The sequence below is a fragment of the Scyliorhinus torazame genome, chromosome 15 (assembly GCF_047496885.1).
Source record: "Scyliorhinus torazame isolate Kashiwa2021f chromosome 15, sScyTor2.1, whole genome shotgun sequence".
Classification (NCBI taxonomy): domain Eukaryota; kingdom Metazoa; phylum Chordata; class Chondrichthyes; order Carcharhiniformes; family Scyliorhinidae; genus Scyliorhinus; species Scyliorhinus torazame.
In genome coordinates, this window is record NC_092721.1 from 185,043,000 (window position 1) to 185,063,484 (window position 20,485).

A 20,485-nucleotide genomic window follows, 5' to 3' on the forward strand; every position below is an offset into this window, starting at 1 on the left:
GTAGGCTTACATTAACACTGCAATGAAGTTACTTTGAAAATCCCCTAGTCGCCTCATTCCGGCGCCTGTTCGGGTGCACAGAGGGAGAATTCAGAATGTCCAATTCACCTATCAGCACATCCTTCGGGACTTGTGGGCAGAAACTGGAGCACGCGGAGGAAACCCTTGCAGACATGGGGCGAACATGCAGACTCCGCACAGACAGTGACCCAAGCCAGGAATCGAACCTGCGACCCTGGAGCTGTGAGGCAACAGTGCTAACCACTGTGCTACCACGGACATTGTTTTGTAAAAGGTGGGCGGGGAAAGGGGACAAGATGAGCTACCAATCAGCGTCTTGGTAGATTTAAATAGTTTTGTGTTGTTAATCCTTTTCAACTTTGTATGTTGAAACAGTTTACGCTTTGTGACTGTTCTCTTACACTGTTACACCTCAGTAAGTACTGGTTGTCCCAACTGAAACGAGGAAGGTGTCGGCTGGGTGGTCAGGTGGGCGCTGGGATAACAGGGGTACAAAAGGGCTCAAGAGCATTCAAGTTCTTCCCTGGGTGTGGGCAGACAAACAGCATGTAAGAGCTGCTCAGTATTATCAATAAGCCTGTATTGCTGAGGGTCACTGGCTACCAGTTGTTGCAACCCAGTACAAAGGGAAACATCCTTTCAGCTTCCACCCTGTCGAGTCCCCTCAGGATCTTACATGTTTCCAATGCGGTCACCTCTCATTCTTCTAAATTCCGATGGTTACAGGGCCACAGCAACACACTTCCACAACCAGCTGGTGGAGAGTAAATTGTGAGGCGCCTAGTTATTGATCACCAGTTACCTGACATTGGACCAGGCGAACTGCAGCGCCATCTGGAAGTCGGGATCTTCCTCCGGGACCCCGCTAATGTATTGGATCAACTTGTTCAAATCCTTCTCGAACTTATTCCAATGCGCCATGTTTACAGAATACAAGCGGCGGCCCCCATCAACGAGCACCCCGGCCCCGCGCTGCCGGAAGTGCTCCCCCTCACCCGGAAACACTGCTGGCTCGGGCCCGTTTCAACTAAAGGCTGCCGCCCCGGGCCCGTTGCCACTGGAAACCCCGCCGCCCCGGGCCCGTTGCCACTGGAAACCCTGCCGCCCTGGGCCCGTTGCCGCTGAAGTGACGGTTTTAATTCGAATTTCAATGTCTTTTCGCGATGGGACTCCGGCTTTCATGTCTCCGCCCGCAGGTGCAGCCGCCGGTATTTAAAGTTAAACGGCAGTGATCTCCCTCCCCTCCGGCACGGAGACCGGCACTGCATTTAATTCTTCGAATGTAATTGAGCTCACAATTGTGAAACTATTTCATTTTTATTTCAATGATTGCGTTGCGAGTTGCTGCCATCAAAATTCAGTCCCCGCCGACATGGCGATTGTCAGCTCTGTCTACCATTTATCTCCCTTTCAATCCATCCACCCAAACTCCCAAGGCCCCAGGTTTTGTTTAGACTTCCCTCCGTGCAGTCCGAGCTCCACCTTCCCTCTGCCACCTCCTCCACTGCTGCCTGACATCCAGTCCATGGCTTATGGGCTCCCTCTGACTGTCCGCACTTCAATTAAAGTAGCAGTTTGCTTCAACTCTCCTAAATTTCCTGTAAGGTGTCATGGAAGAGAAACAGAACACTGGAACCGACAAAAGCCGCCTTGATCAGAGTTACAGGAGTTGTTAGTAGCATGGTTAAAAAGATCCACAGTTTGGCTAGCAATAGTTTGGATTACCCAGAGTTTATTCAAAATTAAATAACTAGTCTTGTACACTGATTCATTTATTATCACAGTACACGAACACAACATGGTACCAGGAGTGATTTGAATGGTACAGTTGTCAAACGAAGAAGAAAAAGAAAAACATGGTTCTTCAAACCGAAATCTGAAAGCTCCAGAACAGCTTGGATTAGATTGGATTTGTTTATTGTCATGTGTACAGAGGTACAGTGAAAAGTATTGTTCTGCGTTCAGCTCAGACAGATCATTCCATACATGAAAAGAAAATACATCAGGCAAATATAAAATACACACGGTAAATACATAGACACAGGCTCTGGGATACAGGAGTTTAGTATTAATCAGATCAGTCCATAACAGGTCGTTTAGGAGTCTGGTAACAGTGGTGAAGAAGGTGTTTTTGAATCTGTTCGTGCGTGCCCTTAGACTTTTGTATCTCTTGCCCGATGGAAGAAGTTGGAAGAGTGAATAAGCCGAGTGGGAGGGGTCTTTGATTATGCTACTCGCTTAATAATAATAATCTTTTATTGTCACAAGTATGAAGTTACTGTGAAAAGCCCCTAGTCACCATATTCCGGTGCCTGTTCGGATAAGCCGGTACGGGAATTGAACCCATGCTGCTGGCCTTGTTCTGCATTACAAACCAGCTGTCAAGCCCAGTGAGCTAAACCGGCTTTCCCAAGGCAGAGGGAGGTGTGTTCCTGTGATGGACTAGGTGGTGTTCACGACTCTCTATAGTTTCTTACCGTCTTGGGCCGAGCAGTTGCCATACCAGGCTGTGATGCAGTCAGAAATTATGCTTTCTATGGTGCATCGATAAAAGCTTCAATTTACCGGTAATATGGATGGAAATTGGCACTTATTTAAGCAGCACTTCACGCTGTATCTCTCAGCTATTGGGTTGCAGGCACAGCTGGACGAGAAAGAAATTGTGTTATTGCTCGCGGTAGCAGGCCTGCAGGCGATTGAAATATATAATGCATTTGCATATGAGCAAGAGGAAGACAGTAAGAACTTTGGTGCTGTGATCAAAAATTTGACGAGCACTGTACACCTAATAAAAATACATGAATGGTTAATTTTACGAATGTGCACGCAGAAGACTGGCAAATCATTCGGTAGTTTTCTTACTGACCTTAAGCTGAAAGCGCCCGATGTACAACTTCACGACTCTGAAATCCTTCATGATTAGAGATCAAATTGCTTTTGGATTTCATGATACCAAGGTGCGTGAGTGTCTTTTGTGAGAAAATGAGCTCCAATTAGAAGATGCCATAAAAATTTGCCATATTGGTGAACTAACTGCACAACATGTTAATACATTTAATGCAAGAAGTTTTGCCGTGGATATTGCAAGCGATGCAGCCACCATTGTGACGCACTTAGAAAGAGACGTGGTTTTCACAGCCATTCTAAACGGTCTGAACATACAGCTATTGCATGTAAAAGATGTGGTTATAAGCTTTGGCAAAATATGTGCAAAGGGAAGAATCACTTCGCGAAACACTTTCTCAAATAAGAAAATTAATGCAGGGCATTCGATTAACGTGATCAATGACACTAATTTAAGTGGCACATTTTTTGTTGGCCTGTTGTCGGATGAAGACACAGCAAATAATGAAGCCATAGGAATAAAATGCCACCCACAAGTATAAGAAATGCTGAAAGTGATATTGCAGCAATAACAAGGGACAAATGGACTACCTTTCTATCGCTAATTACTGTTAAATTAGATACTGGTGTGAAGACAAACCTAATCAGAATAGGTGATATTAAGGCAATGCAGCTAAAGCTGAGAATTCAAAATAAGCCGGTCTTACTTAAAGACTACAATGGTAAGAAGATTGACACTTTGGGTATGTGCGAATTAGACATGCAAGTAAAAAACAAAGTGCACAGCTGAAGTTCTTAATTGTTGCTGAGGGCCGTGAATCATTATTGGGTATCCCGACCCCAGGTCGCTGTCCACGTGGAGTTTGCACATTCTCCCTTGTCTGTATGGGTCTCATCCCCGCAACCCAAAGATTTGCAGGATAGGTGAATTGGCCACGCTAAATTTCCCCTTAATTGGAAAAAAAAGAATTGGGTACTCTAAATTTTTTTAAAAGTTAATCATTATTGGGTGATGAAGTGTGTGAGGCACTGGAATTGGTGCAAAGTGTCTATAGCACTGACATGCACTTAGTACACACAGTGGTCCATTGTCCAGGCCTTTCCAGAAATATTCAAGGGCTTTGGTGTCCTGTCTTTCACATATAAAATACAATTAAGAGAGGATGCTCAACCAGTGATACATGCTCCTCGAAGAGTTCCAGCACCATTGCGTGACCGTCTCAAGGCAGAGTTGGACAGGATGACACAATTTGAAGTCATAAGGAAAATAGAAGAGCCTTCAGATTGGGTCAACTCAATAGTCTGTGTGAAAAAGAAGAAAACAACCTCAGGATTTTTATGGATCCCAAGGATTTGAACGCAAACATTAAAAGGGAGCATTATCAAATTCCAAAGAAGGAAGAGATCACAAGCGAGATGTCTGGTGCAGATTTTTTTACCAAACCCGATGCATCAGTAGCATTGTGGATAGCACAATTCCTTCACAGCTCCAGGGTCCCAGGTTTGATTTTGGCTTGGGTCACTAGCTGTGTGGAGTCTGCACATCCTCCCCGTGTGTGCGTGGGTTTCCTCTGGGTGCTCCGGTTTCCTCCCACAGTCCAAAGATGTGCAGGTTAGGTGGATCGGCCATGATAAATTGCCCTTAGTGTCCAAAATTGCCCTTAGTGTTGGGTGAGGTTACTGGGTTATGGGGATAGAATGGAGGTGTTCACCTTGGGTAGGGTGCTCTTTCCAAGAGCCGGTGCAGATTCGATGGGCCGAACAGCCTCCTTCTGCACTGTAAATTCTATGATAATCGCAGGGAGTCTCGCAGCTCAAGCTTGATGAAGACAATACCAAGTACTGCACATTCAATACTCCTTTTGGCAAATATTGCTTTCTTCGCATGCCCTTTGGCATTATATCTGCGTCTGATATAACATATATCATTGAGGGGGTCCAGGCCTATGTAGACGACATTATCATATGGGGTTCCATTTTGGAAAAACACAATGACAGACTGATCAAGGTCTTACAAAGATCAGGCGGAATGGACTGAGGCTCAATAAGGCCAAATGCCAGTTTGAAGTACAGGAGATTACATTCCTGGGCGACAAGCTTTCTGTTCACGGAATAGAGCCAGATGAAATGAAGATTAATGCCATACTAAACGTGTCCCGACCCACGGATAAAAAAGGAATACTACGAATAATAGGCATGATCAACCTCATAGGGATGTTCATTCCCAATCTCTCAGGCAAAACAGCATGTCTCAGAGACATCCTATGGAAAGTGAATGATTTCACTTGGGCAGAGCAGCAGTGGCTCCAGCTAAAGAAAGCTCTTACAACCACGCCCATGCTGACATTTTTTGATCCAACCAGGAACATCAAAATATCTACTGACGCATCAAAAGATGGTATAGTGCAGTATTGCCTCAACAAGAAGATGGACAGCAGGGTTATGGGCAGCACTGTTGCTTCTCAGCTCCAGGGTCCCAAGCTTGATTCTCAGCTTGGGTCACTGTCTGTGTGGAGTCTGCACGTTCTCCCCGGGGACTGCGTGGGCTTCCTCCGGGTGCTCCGGTTTCCTCTCACAAATCCCTTGATGTGCTGTTAAGTAATTTGGACATTCTGAATTCTCCCTCTGTGTACCCGAACAGGCGCCGGAATGTGGCGACTAAGGGATTTTCACAATAACTTCATTGCAGTGTTAATGTAAGCCTCCTTGTGACAATAAAGATTATTATGAAACAACTGGAAACCTGTGGCATATGCTTCACGGTCAATGATGGAGTCTGAGTGCAGATATGCACAGATTGAAAAATAATGCCTAGGACTAGTAGTTGGCTTGGAGAAATTCTATACATATATATATATATGGCCTACCCACATTTACCGTTAAGACGGATCATTGACCACTGGTTGCAATCATTAAAAAGAATCTCAATGAAATGTCTCCATGAATGCAGCGTCTCATGATGAAGCTTCAAAGATACGACTTTGAGTTGATATACACGCTTGGCAACATATCGTGGTAGCAGATGCGTTATCCAGAGCTCCAACAGCACACAATGTAAGCTCTACTGGAGAAGATGTATCGGCTCACATTGACATGATCACTGATGTACTACCAGTATCAGACGCAAAGTCGAAACAAATTGTCGAAGAGACAACAAAAGATGAGGTGTTGCAGATGGTAATACAAAACCTTAACAATGGTTGGCCTAAAGGTTCATGTACAAAATATGAAATCAGATCTGAACTAAGTTTAGTAAATGAGCTATCATTAAGGCAAGAAAGAATTGAAATTCTGCAGTCTCTATGAAACAACATGCCAGAATGGATTGATGAGGGTCATCTCGGGATTGAGAAGTGTAAAAGGAGTGGCAGAGAAACTGTGTATTGGCCTGGCGTAAACAAGGATATACAAGACATGATAAAGAAATGTGAAATATGTTCAAAGTATCAGCACCGGCAAGCAAAAGAACCAATGAACATAGCTGAAAAACCATCAGCTCCGTGGCAAAACGTTGGAATAGATTTATTCTACCTCAATGACAAGGAATATCTGATAGTCGTTTACTATTATTCGAATTTTCCAGAAATAGCCCTTCTGTCAATCTCCTCGGCAAGTGGTGTGATAATGCATACAAAATTGATGTTTGCAAGACATGGCATACCTAAAGCTGTGGTGAGTGATAATAGTCCATTGCAAAGAATGGCAAGAGTTTGCGATGTAATATGATTTTTTTTTAAAAATATGTTTTATTGAAATTTTTTTCCCAAACAACAATTTTTCCCCTCTTACAAAGCAAACGCAACAATAACAATACAGAAATTTTTAACAATACACAAGTAACAAAACCCCTTTATCTTTTACCTAAACTAAATTAAACCCGCCCCCCCTCCCACCCCCTTCCCCCTGGGTTGCTGCTGCTGGTCATCTGTCTTCCCTCTAACGTTCCCCTAGGTAGTCGAGAAATGGCTGCCACCGCCTGGTGAACCCTTGAGCCGATCCTCTCAGGGCAAACTTTATCTGCTCCAGTTTAATGAACCCCGCCATATCATTTACCCAGGCCTCCAGTCCGGGGGGTTTCGCCTCCTTCCACATGAGTAGGATCCTGCGCCGGGCTACTAGGGACGCAAAGGCCACAACGTCGGCCTATTTCGCCTCCTGCACTCCCGGCTCTTCCGCAACTCCAAATAGAGCTAACCCCCAGCCTGGTTTGACCCGGGCCTTCACCACCCGCGAAATCACTCCCGTCACTCCCTTCCAATACCCTTCCATTGCCGGGCACGCCCAAAACATATGTGCGTGGTTTGCCGGGCTCCCGCCACACCTCCCACATTTGTCCTCCACTCCAAAGAACCTGCTCAATCTTGCTCCCGTTATGTGTGCTCTATGTAGCACCTTAAATTGAATCAGGCTAAGCCTGGCGCATGAGGAAGAGGAATTTACCCTGCTTTGGGCATCAGCCCACATACCCTCCTCTATCTCCTCCCCTAGTTCTTCCCACTTTCCTTTTAGTTCGCCCACCGACTCCTCCCCCTCTTCCCTCATCTCGGTAAATCTCTGACACCTTGCCCTCTCCGACCCACACCCCTGAAAGCACCCTGTCCTGTATCCCCTGTGTCGGGAGCAACGGAAATTCCCTCACCTGTTGTCTAGTAAACGCCCTCACCTGCATATATCTCAAGAAATTTCCCCGGGGCAACTTATACTTTTCCTCCAATGCTCCCAAGCTCGCAAAAGTCCCATCTATAAATAAATCTCCCACCCTCCTAATTCCCAACTGGTACCAGCTCTGAAATCCTCCATCCATTCTTCCTGGGGCGAACCTATGGTTGTTCCTGATTGGGGACCCCACCAGGGCTCCCCGCACCCCCCTCTGTCGCCTCCACTGTCCCCAGATATTCAATGTTGCCGCCACCACCGGGTTCGTGGTAAACTTTTTAGGTGAGATCGGTAGCGGCGCCGTCACCAGCGCCTCTAAACTCGTCCCTTTACAGGACTTTCTCTCCAGTCTTTTCCACGCCGCTCCCTCACCCTCCATCATCCATTTACGTATCATTGCCACATTGGCGGCCCAATAGTAATCGCCCAAGTTCGGTAGTGCCAATCCTCCTCTGTCCCTATTACGCTGAAGGAACCCCCTCCTTACTCTCGGAACTTTCCCTGCCCACACGAAGCTCGTGCTGCTCCTGTCTATTTTATTAAAAAAGGTCATGGTGATTAGTATAGGGAGACATTGAAATACAAATAAGAACCTCGGGAGGACCATCATCTTAATTGCTTGCACCCTGCCCGCCAGCGATAGAGGCTGCATGTCCCACCTCTGTAATATGATTTTGAATACATTACTTCAAGCCAAGTCCATCACACCCATAATTGAATGGTAAAGTGGAGAAGGGAGTTCAAATAATAAAGCAGCTATTAAAAAAGGCTATGGACGGGCAGCACGGTGGCGCAGTGGTAGCACTGCAGTATCACGGCACCGTGGTCCCAGGTTCGACCCCGGCTCTGGGTCACTGTCCGTGTGGAATTTGCACATTCTCCCCGTGATTGCGTGGGTTTCGCCCCCACAACTCAAAAATGTGCAAGGTAGGTGGATTGAACACGCTAAATTGCCCCTTAATTGGAAAAAATGAATTGGGTACTCTAAATTTATTTTTTAAAAGTCTATGGATAGCAAAACTGATCCATATCTAGCTCTACTGAGTTCTAGAACTGCACCTTTAAGCTGTGGTTTGTCACCTGCAGAGTTACTGATGAATTGCAAGCTAGGCTAAGTCGCTGGTTTTTAAAGCAGACCAAGGCAGGCATGCAGCACGGTTCGATTCCCGTACCAGCCTTCCCGAACAGGCGCCGGAATGTGGCGACTCGGGGCTTTTCACAGTAACTTAATTGAAGCCTACTCGTGACAATAAGTGATTTTCATTTCATTTCATTTCACATTGCCACACAAGACAAGGCAAAACGAAAAGTTAAGATGTAAGCTGGAATCTCAGAAGCAAAAACAGAAGGCATACTATAATAGAACAACCAGGAGTTACCTAGTGATGTTGTAAAGATTGTGGATCCTGATGGATGTCCAGTAAAGCTACTGAACTACAAGAGGCAGGTCCAAGATCATACACGGTAGTGACAGAACGAGGGTAGATTTTGAGAAGAAATTGTCGGGCACTATTGAAAACAAAAGAACCTGCCAAGAACAGCAAGACGATGGTGTTGGTGAAGACTTCTATCAAACTGAACTAACACAAACATTGGAAGAGTCAGACTTGAATATACAGAACGACGTTTAAAACAGTAGCGCATCCCAGGCAGCACGGTGGCGCAGTGGTTAGCACTGCTGCCTCATGGCACAGAGGTCCCAGGTTCGATCCCGGCTCTGGATCACTGGAGGTGTGGAGTATGCACATTCTCCCCATGATTGTGTGGGTTTCGCTCTGTAGCCATCTGGGATGGCCACGTCCCGATTACAAAATGGACACTTGCAAAGAATGCAGGGAAAATTTGATAATACTGAAAAGCAAGCAGGTGCAAGGTCTGCTGTTGATTAGAGCAGTGGCTCTCAGACAGAACCGGTACTGCTAAGCCATCTACATACTAATGAGCCAACTCCGGGGACAAAAGGGAAACATTTAGATAAACAAAGGCAGACACCCCGGCGCCAGAGGAGTCTCAAACAAAGCAAACCAACGGCCACCTAGGACACACCCAGCAACCAGGGAACCTACCCCTCTATTGGAGGAAGATCGATAAGAATGATTGGGAAAGGCCCAATTAATTGAGGCCAAGTTCAAGGCCCGCCCAAAAGCACGCAGAGCCCTTTCGGGTATAAAAAGTATTCCTCAAGAGAGAATCTTTCTTCTTTGGCCTTGGCTCTCAGCGAAGAGAGACCAGCCTAGCAGCTACGCCAGACCAAGTAAGTTCCAAATCAATGCATATTACGAGATAGACGCTCCTAGTTGCTATCCTGTAAACAGCTCAACCCAGCAGCCTCAGAACCGAGCAACGGCCATTGTTCCTCTGATTGAGTGGGCACCCAAAGCTAAGTATAGGCTTTAATAATAGTGATAGTTTAGGTTGTAGAGTTTTATGCATGAGTAGATTTGACTGTGTGTAAATAAATGAGCATTGCTTTTGAACTTACTAACTGGTGTATCGAGTCTTTGATCAGTATTCGGTTCTGAACCTTGTGGCGGTGTCAAAAGATACCTGGCGACTTTTGAACAAACGTAATTAAACAGAGCCAAATTAAGAGACAACACCAAAGAGAGCAACATTTACTGGCGACTCCGGTGGGACTTGACTTAGAGGTGGCCTAACCACTCCGAGAGAATCCCATAATTTGAATTGGAATCCAATTGGAAACAGAAAAATCACAAGTGTAAGAACAGTACCAATCAAGCCTCTGAGATTCAGAAGTGTATTAATGCATGCGTACTAACAGGGGTATAAGGTAAATTACTAGGGGGCATAAGTTTAAGGTGCGACGGGCAAGGTTTAGAGTAGATGTACGAGGCAAGTTTTTTTACACAGAGGATAGTGGGTGCCTGGAACTCGCTACCGGAGGAGGTGGTGGAAGCAGGGACGATAGTGACATTTAAGGGGCATCTTGACAATTACATGAATAGGAAGGGAATAGAGGGATACGGACCCAGGAAGTGTAGAAAATTTAGGTTAGTCGGGCTGCATGGTCGGCACAGGCTTGGAGGGCCGAAGGGCCTGTTCCTGTGCTGTACTTATCTTTGTTCTTTGTAAACCTGAGAGATTTTGTTGCGTAAAACTGTCGGGGGTTTTGTAGGCCGGAAATTAGCGTAAGCCGCACCCGTGTTTACATCACCACTTTATCACCCCCTGTTCCAAATTCAGTAGAGAACCTCGATAGAGAAAATGGCAATGAAGACAATGGAACGCCTTATGAACCCCCAGGAATTCGAGGTCGCCGCGACCAGTAGAGTAGGACAGTGTCCCATTTGGGAAGATGAGATCAGAAAATATCTCAAAGGGAAATGATGGCCCCTTTGGAGTGAAGTTTCCGATAATGAGGAAACAGGTCCCGGGAGTGTAGGACATACTTGGTGGGAGAACCTGTCAGAGATACACAAGAAGAGCTTAGGGAAAGCTCGCAAGCCGATGGCAATCGTGTCCTGTTTGGCACAATTGCGAGGCACAGAGGAGGTCGTTAGGACGCTCCGTAGAGAGATAGAGGAGAGAGACAGAAGTAGTGAGGTAGACGTGAGCGAGGTTGAGAAGTAGAATAGACATTTAAAAGAGCAGTTAGCAGCAAGGGACAGAGAGGTGGATGATGCCAAGTGGGTACATCAGTCTTGTCTCGCGCATTTGAACAGTTTTCAGACGCAATATGATAAGGCCTATCAGGACATGCAACGTGCGGTCTTGGTAAGACAAGAGACAGAACAGCAAGTGGAGAAATTCCAGAAACAGTGCAATGATCTGAAAGCAGCCCTACGAGCACTCCATACTTCCACGACGGAACAAAGGCAGAGCTCCGTAGACCACGCAAAGTGCCGGAAGCAAATTGCAGAACAGCAATCTCTGCTTTCCGTTCAAAATGGGTTCCAAAGCACATTTGGGCCACAATTAGATCAGGAAAACGGCCCCGATTGGCAGGAATAGAACGAGACTGCCCATTGATACGTACATGGGACATGTACGCAGGAAAAACCCCAGAAAAGGAGAGCACCCCAACGCCCAACCAAACAGGCAGAACACACCCCCGTGAACCCTGTAACCACACACCGCAGGGCAGGAGGAGAAGGAAAAGCAGATTTCCTTTATACAGCCCCGTTAACCATGACCCAATTACGGGACGAGTGTGGAAAAATCACATCGTTCCTTCCCACATCAGACCCCCACCAATTATTGCGAAAGGCAAACAGCAGGCAACCATGTATGGCCTGGACGAAAAGGAGCAAGTGAAGCTCACAGTTTTAAGCCTCGACCCTTCAGTTGTGGCAGCCCTTCCCGACCCACAGAATGTAGGAGGAGGCACGCTCCAAGAGATGCACACAGCGATCCTTGATGCGATCGGCTACAACAGAGGAGACCCCGTAGAAGGCCTAAACAAGTGTAGGCAAAAGAAGACAGAGCACCCCACAGCGTTTTCTGGACGCTTGTGGATACACTTCACAGCAGTTTTTGGAGAGTTAGCCCTCGCCCATTTGTCCCCAGATAATATGGTCAAATGGACCCGAATTCTAGTCTCCCACGCCACAGACGCAGGACGAAAAGCTTGCGCAAATTATGACCCCTCAGATGAGGCCCACAATGAAAAATGGGTTTTGAAGAGATTGTCCTGCGCTTGGGAGCAATCAATTGCAGGCAAAACCGCATTTATAACACCCGGTGAAGAGCAGGCAGAGCGCACCAGAACCCCGCATGGGTAAATGAGGGCAGGAACAGCCCACCCCAGCCCAAAGCCCAGGAATGTTACAAATGTGGACAGGTAGGACACTTTGCACGAGAGTGCAACGCGCCCCAGAAGCAGCAGAGAAGCCAACAGACAGACACCCTAAATAGGAATAGGGCAAAGCCGATCCATAGCGTTAGCGCCCCGTTCAGAGAATGCAGACATGAACGGCACCGACTGACGGTGTTCGGGCTCCCCAACTTGGGTCTGCGACACCCTTTGGGACAAGTCTGGTAGAGCGGTAGTGGCAGGCAGAGTTCGGGGACATCCCGTAGAATTTCTTTGGGACACAGGAGGGTCCCTCACCACACTCAATTCCTCCACGATGTTTCAGCGAGACACGTGGCCCACAACAGACACCATCACACTCAGCGGCTTTACAGGCCATTTACAACAGGGACACATCACAGCCCCTGTAGCAATACAAATAGGGAACATCACATCTATGCATCCCGTAGTTTTGGTTGATCTGCCCCAGACAGCAGAACATATCCTTGGGATCGATTTCATGAGTTCCCATAACTTTTCTTTTGACCCAGTTAACAAGTGTGTTTGGAAAATGGCAAAGGCAGCATGAGCCCCCGCCACGCTCACAGTAGGAGAATATGTAAACAGGATTAGCTCAGTAGGAGACTTCTGGTTCGACCCTCAAACCATTAGTGCAGACAAACAGGTTAGGGCAGTCCTGCAGGAACATAAAGCAGCATTTGCACAGCACAAGCACGACTGTGGCAAATTGGCTGGCTTTGTGAACATTACAGGTTCCGACCCCAAGCCCCAGAAGCAGTATGGATTTCCCCAGGAAGCAGAGGGAGAAATCTCCAAAGTAATAGAGAGTTTGTTGGATCAAGGCATACTCAAATCAGTAGCCTCCACAAACAATGCACCAATTTGGCCCATCAGGAAACCGGATGGATCATGGTGACTGACCATTGATGACTGTGAACTGAACAAAGTAACCCCAGCAGCAGCCCCCACCATAGCCACGAGTCCCGAGACCATGCTCAAACAGGGACTCCAGTCAAAAAAAAATTCGGTTTTGGACATTAGTAACGGCTTTTGTTCCATTCCATTGGCTAAAGCGTGCCAGTACAAATTCACCTTTACATTCCAAGGGCAACAGTACACGTGGACGTGCCTTTCGCAAGGCTTCCACAACTCCCCCTCCATTTTCCACTGACAGCTGGCAAATGGATTAGCAAAATCTTCCCGTCCCGATTGTCTGGTCCAGTATGTAGACGACTTGTTACTACAGACAGACACAAAGGGAGAGCACATTTCACTTCTCGCCGAATTCCTAGCACTCCTAAAAGAAATTGGTTGTAAAGTCAACCCCAAGAAGGCACAGATTTTGAAAGAGAGAGTGATTTACTTGGGAACAGTGATCACTCATGGTGAGATCGAGCAAAAGAGAATTGACTCGATCGTCAAATTTCCCCTTCCCCACAATGTCTCAGCCCTCCAGTCATTTTTAGGACTGGTTGGCTACTGCCAAAATCATATTGACGGTTTCGCCACTAAAGCAGCGCCCCTATCCGAACTTCCCAAGAAGCAGGCACCTTGGGAATGGCTTCCACAGCATACAGATGCCGTGGATGTGTTAAAAAGAGCACTTAGCACAGCCCCCGCACTACAGGTCCCAGATCCACTTTCCCCGTACGCTATCGAAGTAGCAAGCACCGACCAAACCCATTCGGCCGTACTCCTCCAGGAACGCCATGACCAATTACGCCCTGTAGCATACGCCTCACGTGTGTTAGACCCTGTGGAGCAAGGATTTTCTGCCTGTGAAAGGCACCTGCTCGCAGTTTTTTGGGCAGTACAATACTTTGCCTACATTAAAGGACTCAACCCCATCACCATCCTCACAGAACACCCCGACACAGCTATTGTTAGGCCGACTTAAAGATGGTACAGTCAGCCAAATCCTCGCAGCCCGTTGGACCCTTCTTTTACAGGGACGGGACATCACAGTAAAAAGAACCAAGACCCACACCTTCCTTGCCGATAATTTGCAGTTTGCAGGAACCCCTCATGAATGTGGGATCATCACCAGAAAACAGAACACAGGCCCATTTATTCCCAAAACACCTCCCAGGAAAACAGGTAGTACACCCCAGAGACCCCAGCCCACAGACACGTGCGCACCCCTGAAGATTTATGTGGCTCCTCCACAGAGATAAATGGAAAGAGGATTACCGGTTGCGGTATTTACGTAGAGGACGTGCAGGGACGCACTTAAATGAGATTGCATTAAAGTTGCCAGGACACTTAGCCTCGCAGGCAGCAGAGCTGACAGCAATCGCTTATATTGTAGACCACCCCGACTCGTTCCCGACCCCAGCAGACATCTATTCAGACAGCTTGTATGTATGTAATAGTTTGACGGAATTCCTACCCCTGTGGGAAACGAGGATTTGTTTCCGTGGACGGTAAACCCTTACCCTCAGCCCCATTACTCCGCCATATCTTTGAGACAGCGAAGGATAGAAAATACGGAATAATTAAGGTTTGCAGTCATCACCGCTCATCCCCCCCCTGGTAACGTTAAAGCCCTAGCGAAGGCAGGCTCCAGGCATGGTTATTTTTGATACCCCCCCGAAAGCACCCCAGTACACGCAGTTCAGGTCTCACAGACCAACATTCAGGATTTAGCGAAGGCACAGAAAGAGGACGAGAAACTCAGGGAAGTTTTAACGGGTACCTTCCCAGCCCCGTATGATAAATACAAGAATGCAATAACCACACATGGCGGTGTGATTTAAAAGGATGGCATTTATATAGTTCCCAGCCAGGACAGGAACCAGATCATTTGTCAGTTCCATGACAATCATGGACACCAAGGAATTGAACCCACCTCAGGCCGCTCTGCTGGTGGCCTGATTTTAAAACCGATGTAACGCACTACATAGAGAATTGCTTAATCTGTGCCCAGAACAATCCGGAGTGATATGCGAAAAGGCTCAACTTAGTCATACCCGCCCCGTTAATGGACCCTGGACAAATCTCCAGATAGACTATATAGGACCCCTACCCCCATGAAGAAATGGTTACAAGTATGTGTTGGTGGTCATAGACACCTTCACAAAATGGGTGGAAGTATTTCCATCGTGAACTAATACGGCCAAGACAATGGCTAAAATATTAACACATCACATCTTTACAAGATGGGGATAGAGTCCGATCAAGGCTCCCATTTCACAGGACGTGTAATGAAAAACGTCCTCACGATTTTCGGCATTCAACAAAAGTTTCATATCGCATACCAGCCCAGGTCAAGTGGTAATGTAGAGAGGATGAATAGGACATTAAAAGCCACCCTCAGGAAAATGGTACAGCACAATAACAGCACCTGGGATTCAGTTCTCCCATTTGCTTTAATGTTTATAAGAAACACGGTATCCATGTCCACAGGATACACCCCCCACACCCTCATGACCGGACGCCCCATGAAAGGCACTGAGTATTTATTAGGACGCGATTTGGCCAGCCCCACAGTCACAGCCCTCAAGCATGAAAATGCGGTTCAACAATTGATACAGAACATAAAGGCGGCCCAACTCGCAGCAGCTGTGAAACTTGGGACCAGGAAGATACAGTGCAAGGCTTGTTTCGACAAAACAGTACACGCCACTGAGTTTACAGTAGGGCAACAAGTTATGCTTTCCCTATACAACCCCAGTTCATTCCTTTCCCCCAAATTTTCCAGACCGTACTCCATTTCGGACAAAGTAAGCCCCTCGGTATACAAAATAACCTATCCCAATGGTAAGTCTGTGTGGTTTCATATAAACCAGCTCAAGGCTTTTGGCTCGCAGAGTAACCACACACACCACATCCTGCTCGCAGCAGCAGACGAGCACGCCCCGTCCACAGATGACCTATTCCTTCCCTCCCCCAACCAGTCCAGCCCGTCCTCAGACACGACTTCAACTCCATCCCCAGAGGCACGACTCCGCCCCTCCCTTCCTTCAACCAGCAGCAACAGCGACAGTGACAGTGATCACGATGACGATAGCCACAGCACACCACGTTACGACTGTACCCCTGCACCAGGCCCAACTCCCAGCGAATCCGAGCATGATTCCACTGACCCCTTTGAGATTACATATATCAAAGCCCCTGACCCAGACCCACCGCCCGACGATTACGGATTGAAACCTAGTAGCTCCAACTTCGACACACGATTCTGGCACCGAGACAATTCATTCAGGCTCATCCGGAATGATGAGATGGACCCCAATTCGCCCCAAGCAGCTTTAGCACGGTTACTACAGTCAAGAGTTTGGCAGCCGGGAGAAGATGATGACATAGAGTCTGACTCCCACCAAACTAATCCCTTTGCGACCCTGTTCGCTATTGAGCAGTGAGGTGTCCAGATGATGGAGAAAAAAGGAACCGATGGAGAGATACGGTGTCCTTTCTGATGGAACCTGCACCATTTTTGTTGTATGTTTGTTCGTTAGTACTAATGTTAAGTGTTGTTCGTAAACGCGAAACTTTTCACGGCCCCACATCACCACTCCTTTGATGCCCAATGCCTGTTAGAGGAACAAGTTTGTCCCCAGACAATAATTCAGAGGAACTAGTTTGTCAACAGAAACCAGTTTAAAGGTACAAGTTTGTCAACAGACACGACTCATAGCTACTCTCCTGATTTGCGAGGAAGCCCACGACGACCACATTCTTACCCGTTCTTGCCGGTTGCTCAGGCAGTGGAGAAACGGCATTGGTCCCCGCCCTGCCTGAGGGTACAGCACAAACGGCATTGATCACCGTCCTATCCTGGGATTCCACCCATTTCTTACCCGCCGTGGCCCATACAGACCCCATTTTGGCTCGTTACGTTCGAAATTCTTTTGTTTGATTTTGGCAACCCTTAGGTTGCTTCCATATGCTATTTACATGCTCAAACACTGGAATGGTAAATCACACAGGCTGCAAGGCGGCTCGCAGTATGTCAGTAATTTTCTCAGATGTCTTGTCCCAAATATTTGGTTTTTAAAAAAAAAATGAGGGAGTCACAGATGGTGAGCAATTATAAAGGGAAATTGGCATCAAAGGACAGACAGACAGGCATACGAGATCTTAGGCAAGATAATAACAGCTATTATGCTTGTGTTCACAGAACTCCAGAACCTCAGGAACCCCAGAGGAAGACAAGGAAGAAGACCAACAAAGTATTCACATGGATCCCTTCAGTTGCACGCAGACGCTACCCCCCTGACCCCTACCACCCAAACCGTAAATGATTCTCACCCCTGCAATACACGGAACCCCGAGGTAACTAGCCCCGCGACAGCTAGCAATAACCCGACCTGGTGTGATAAGTTTATCACCTGTTACTCTCATATGTGGTGGAAGCACTCTTAGTGCTGGCGATACTTTACAATGTTATGCAAACATTTAGAGTTAGGAAATGGCGAAAGAGAGCATATCGTTGTCGCACTCCGGTATACAGGTTTAGGTCCCCCATTTTCGGATTTCACCAGACCCCTGAACCCCTTGGGACGGATTAAAGTTCATCCATTTTTCTTTATGTATTCTGTGGAATAAAGAGATGTAAGCCTCTGTGTCTGACTGCCAGCCCAGAGAAATTTGTGTGCTGCTATTTTGTCCAGGTTAAGATGTATAGATTATTTTTGGATTTCATAGAATTTACAGTGCAGAAGGAGGCCATTCAGCCCATAGAGTCTGCACCGGCTCCTGGAAAGTGCACCCTACCCAAGATCCACACATCCACCCCATCCCCATAACCCAGCAACCCCACCCAACACTAAGGGCAATTTTGGACACTAAGGGCAATTTAGAATGGCCAATCCACCTAACCTGCACATCTTTGGACTGTGGGAGGAAACCGGAGCACCCGGAGAAAACCCACGCACACACGGGGAGGATGTGCAGACTCCGCACAGACAGTGACCCAAGCCGGAATCGAACCTGGGACCTTGGAGCTGTGAAGCAATTGTGCTATCCACAATGCTACCGTGCTGCCCCAAATTGTTTGAATAAGGGTAGTTTATTGAGAATAGTTAGAGGTTCCAGTTTTTTTAACTTTTCTGTAATGCATGTATTAATGTCATAGCGCCCCGTAGAGTTTTATAATAATGAATGTATTTAAAATGGTTTAGGTCAGATTGTGTTGCATAGGATAGGACAGTGTAGAGCCTAAGTATGGGTGCCCCGTTTGGTCAGAGGATGAAGACGACATCGTAATGTGATCCTTCACACTTCGCGTTGAGGATCACAAGGAGGGTGTGTAGCCATCTGGAATGGGCACGTCCCGATTACAAAATGGACACTTGCAAAGAATGCAGGGAAAATTGGACAATACTGAAAAGCAAGCAGGTGCAAGGTCTGTCTGTTGATTAGAGCAGTGGCTCTCAGACGACAGAACCGGTACTGCTAAGCCATCTACATGCTAATGAGCCATCTCCGGGGACAAAAGGGAAACATTTAGATAAACAATGTTAAGGCAGACACCCCGGCGCCAGAGGAGATTCAAAGAAAGCAAACCAACGGCCACCTAGGACACGGCCAGCAACCAGGTAACCCACCCCTCTATTGGAGGAAGATCGATAAGAATAATTCGGAAAGGCCCAATTAATTGAGGCCAAGTTCAAGGGCCGCCAAAAAGCGCGCAGAGCCCTTTCGGGTATAAAAAGTATTCCCCAAGAGAGAATCTTTCTTCTTTGGCCTTGGCTCTCAGCGAAGAGAGACCAGCCTAGCAGCTACGCCAGGCCAAGTAAGTTCCAAGTCAACACACGCTACGAGATAGACGTTCCTAGTTGCTATCCTGTAAACAGCTCAACCCAGCAGCCTCAGAACCGAGCAACGGCCATTGTTCCTCTGACTGAGTGGGCACGCGAAGCTAAATATAGGCTTTAGTAATAATGATAGTTTAGGTTGTAGAGTTTTATGCATGAGTAGATTTGACTGTGTGTAAATAAATGAGCATTGCTTTTGAACTTACTAACTGGTGTATCGAGTCTTTGATCAGTATTCGGTTCTGAACCTTGTGGCGGTGTCGAAAGATACCTGGCGACTCTTGAGCAAACGTAATTAAACAGAGCCAAATTAAGAGACAACACCAAAGAGAGCAACAGCCCCCACAACCCAAAGATGTGCAGGGTGGATGGATTGGATACGCTAAATTGCCCCTTAATTGGAAAAAATGAATTGGGTATTCTAAATTTAAAAAAAAAGAAAAGTGACAGAACCTTATTAGATACACCGACAGATGTTCAAAGTAGTAACACAGTTTCACCAAGCATACGAAGGTTGAGAAGATCAACAAGGAAGATCAAGAAACCAGAGTGAGTGAATCTGTGAATTGTGTAAAGTGCATTGTTACTCATATCATGTGTATTGTTTACAGAAATGATGGGTAGTATGTTTAAAAATGTCAAAGGGGATGTAATGGTATGCAGTAACAGTGCATATAACAAGCATATAGCGTCTGACCACTAGGTGTCATGCAAGAGGAACAGAACACTGGAACTGGACAGTCTTGATCAGAGTTACAGAGGTTGTTAGCAGCATGGTTAAATGGGGCAGCATGGTAGCACAGTGGTTAGCACAGTTGCTTCACAGCTCCAGGGTCCCAGATTCGATTCCCGGCTTGGGTCACTGTCTGTGTGGAGTCTGCACGTTCTCCCCGTGTCAGCATGGTTTTTCTCCGGGTGCTCTGGTTTCCTTCCACAGTCCAAACATGTGCAGGTTAGGTGGATTGGCCATGATAAATTGCCCTTAGTGTCCAAGAAAGATTAGGTGCGGTTACGGGGATAGGGTGGAGGTGTGGGGATAGGGTAGGGTGCTCTTTCCAAGAGCTGGTGCAGACTTGATGGGCCAAATGCCCTCCTTCTCCACTGTAATTCTATGAATACAAAAAAAGATTCATAGTACTAGTTTAGTTTACCCACAGTTTATTCAACATTAAATAATTAGTCTTGAACTAGATGTTCTGTCGTACACTGATTCATTTATTATCAAAGTACACAAACATAACACTCCTCACCTTATAGAACATAGAAAAATACAGCACAGAACAGGCCCTTCGGCCCACGATGTTGTGCCGAACCTTTGTCCTAGATTAATCATAGATTATCATTGAATTTACAGTGCAGAAGGAGGCCATTCGGCCCATTGAGTCTGCACCGGCTCTTGGAAAGAGCACCCTACCCATAGTCAACACCTCCA

At 46.8% G+C, this 20,485-nt stretch overlaps 1 protein-coding gene and 1 long non-coding RNA gene across 4 annotated transcripts in view; one reads left to right on the forward strand and one right to left on the reverse strand.

Moving 5' to 3' along the window:
* Positions 1-1,017, reverse strand: part of tubgcp5 (tubulin gamma complex component 5) — a 94,659-nt gene extending 93,642 nt beyond the window's left edge. Inside the window, exon 1 of one of the 3 annotated variants that reach the window (XR_011935233.1) lies at positions 824-1,017. Coding sequence is in view for 2 of the 3 variants with exons in the window: in XM_072477255.1 (XP_072333356.1) it covers positions 824-942 (119 nt within the window). In the remaining variant the exon portion in view is untranslated. The remainder of the gene's footprint in view (positions 1-823) is intronic. The other 2 variants (XM_072477255.1, XM_072477254.1) reach the window with 2 other exon arrangements.
* Positions 864-17,859, forward strand: LOC140392052 (uncharacterized). Its single transcript, XR_011935234.1, has 2 exons — positions 864-1,303; positions 17,415-17,859. It is a non-coding gene; the product is annotated as an uncharacterized lncRNA (long non-coding RNA).
* The last annotated feature ends 2,626 nt before the right edge of the window (positions 17,860-20,485 follow it).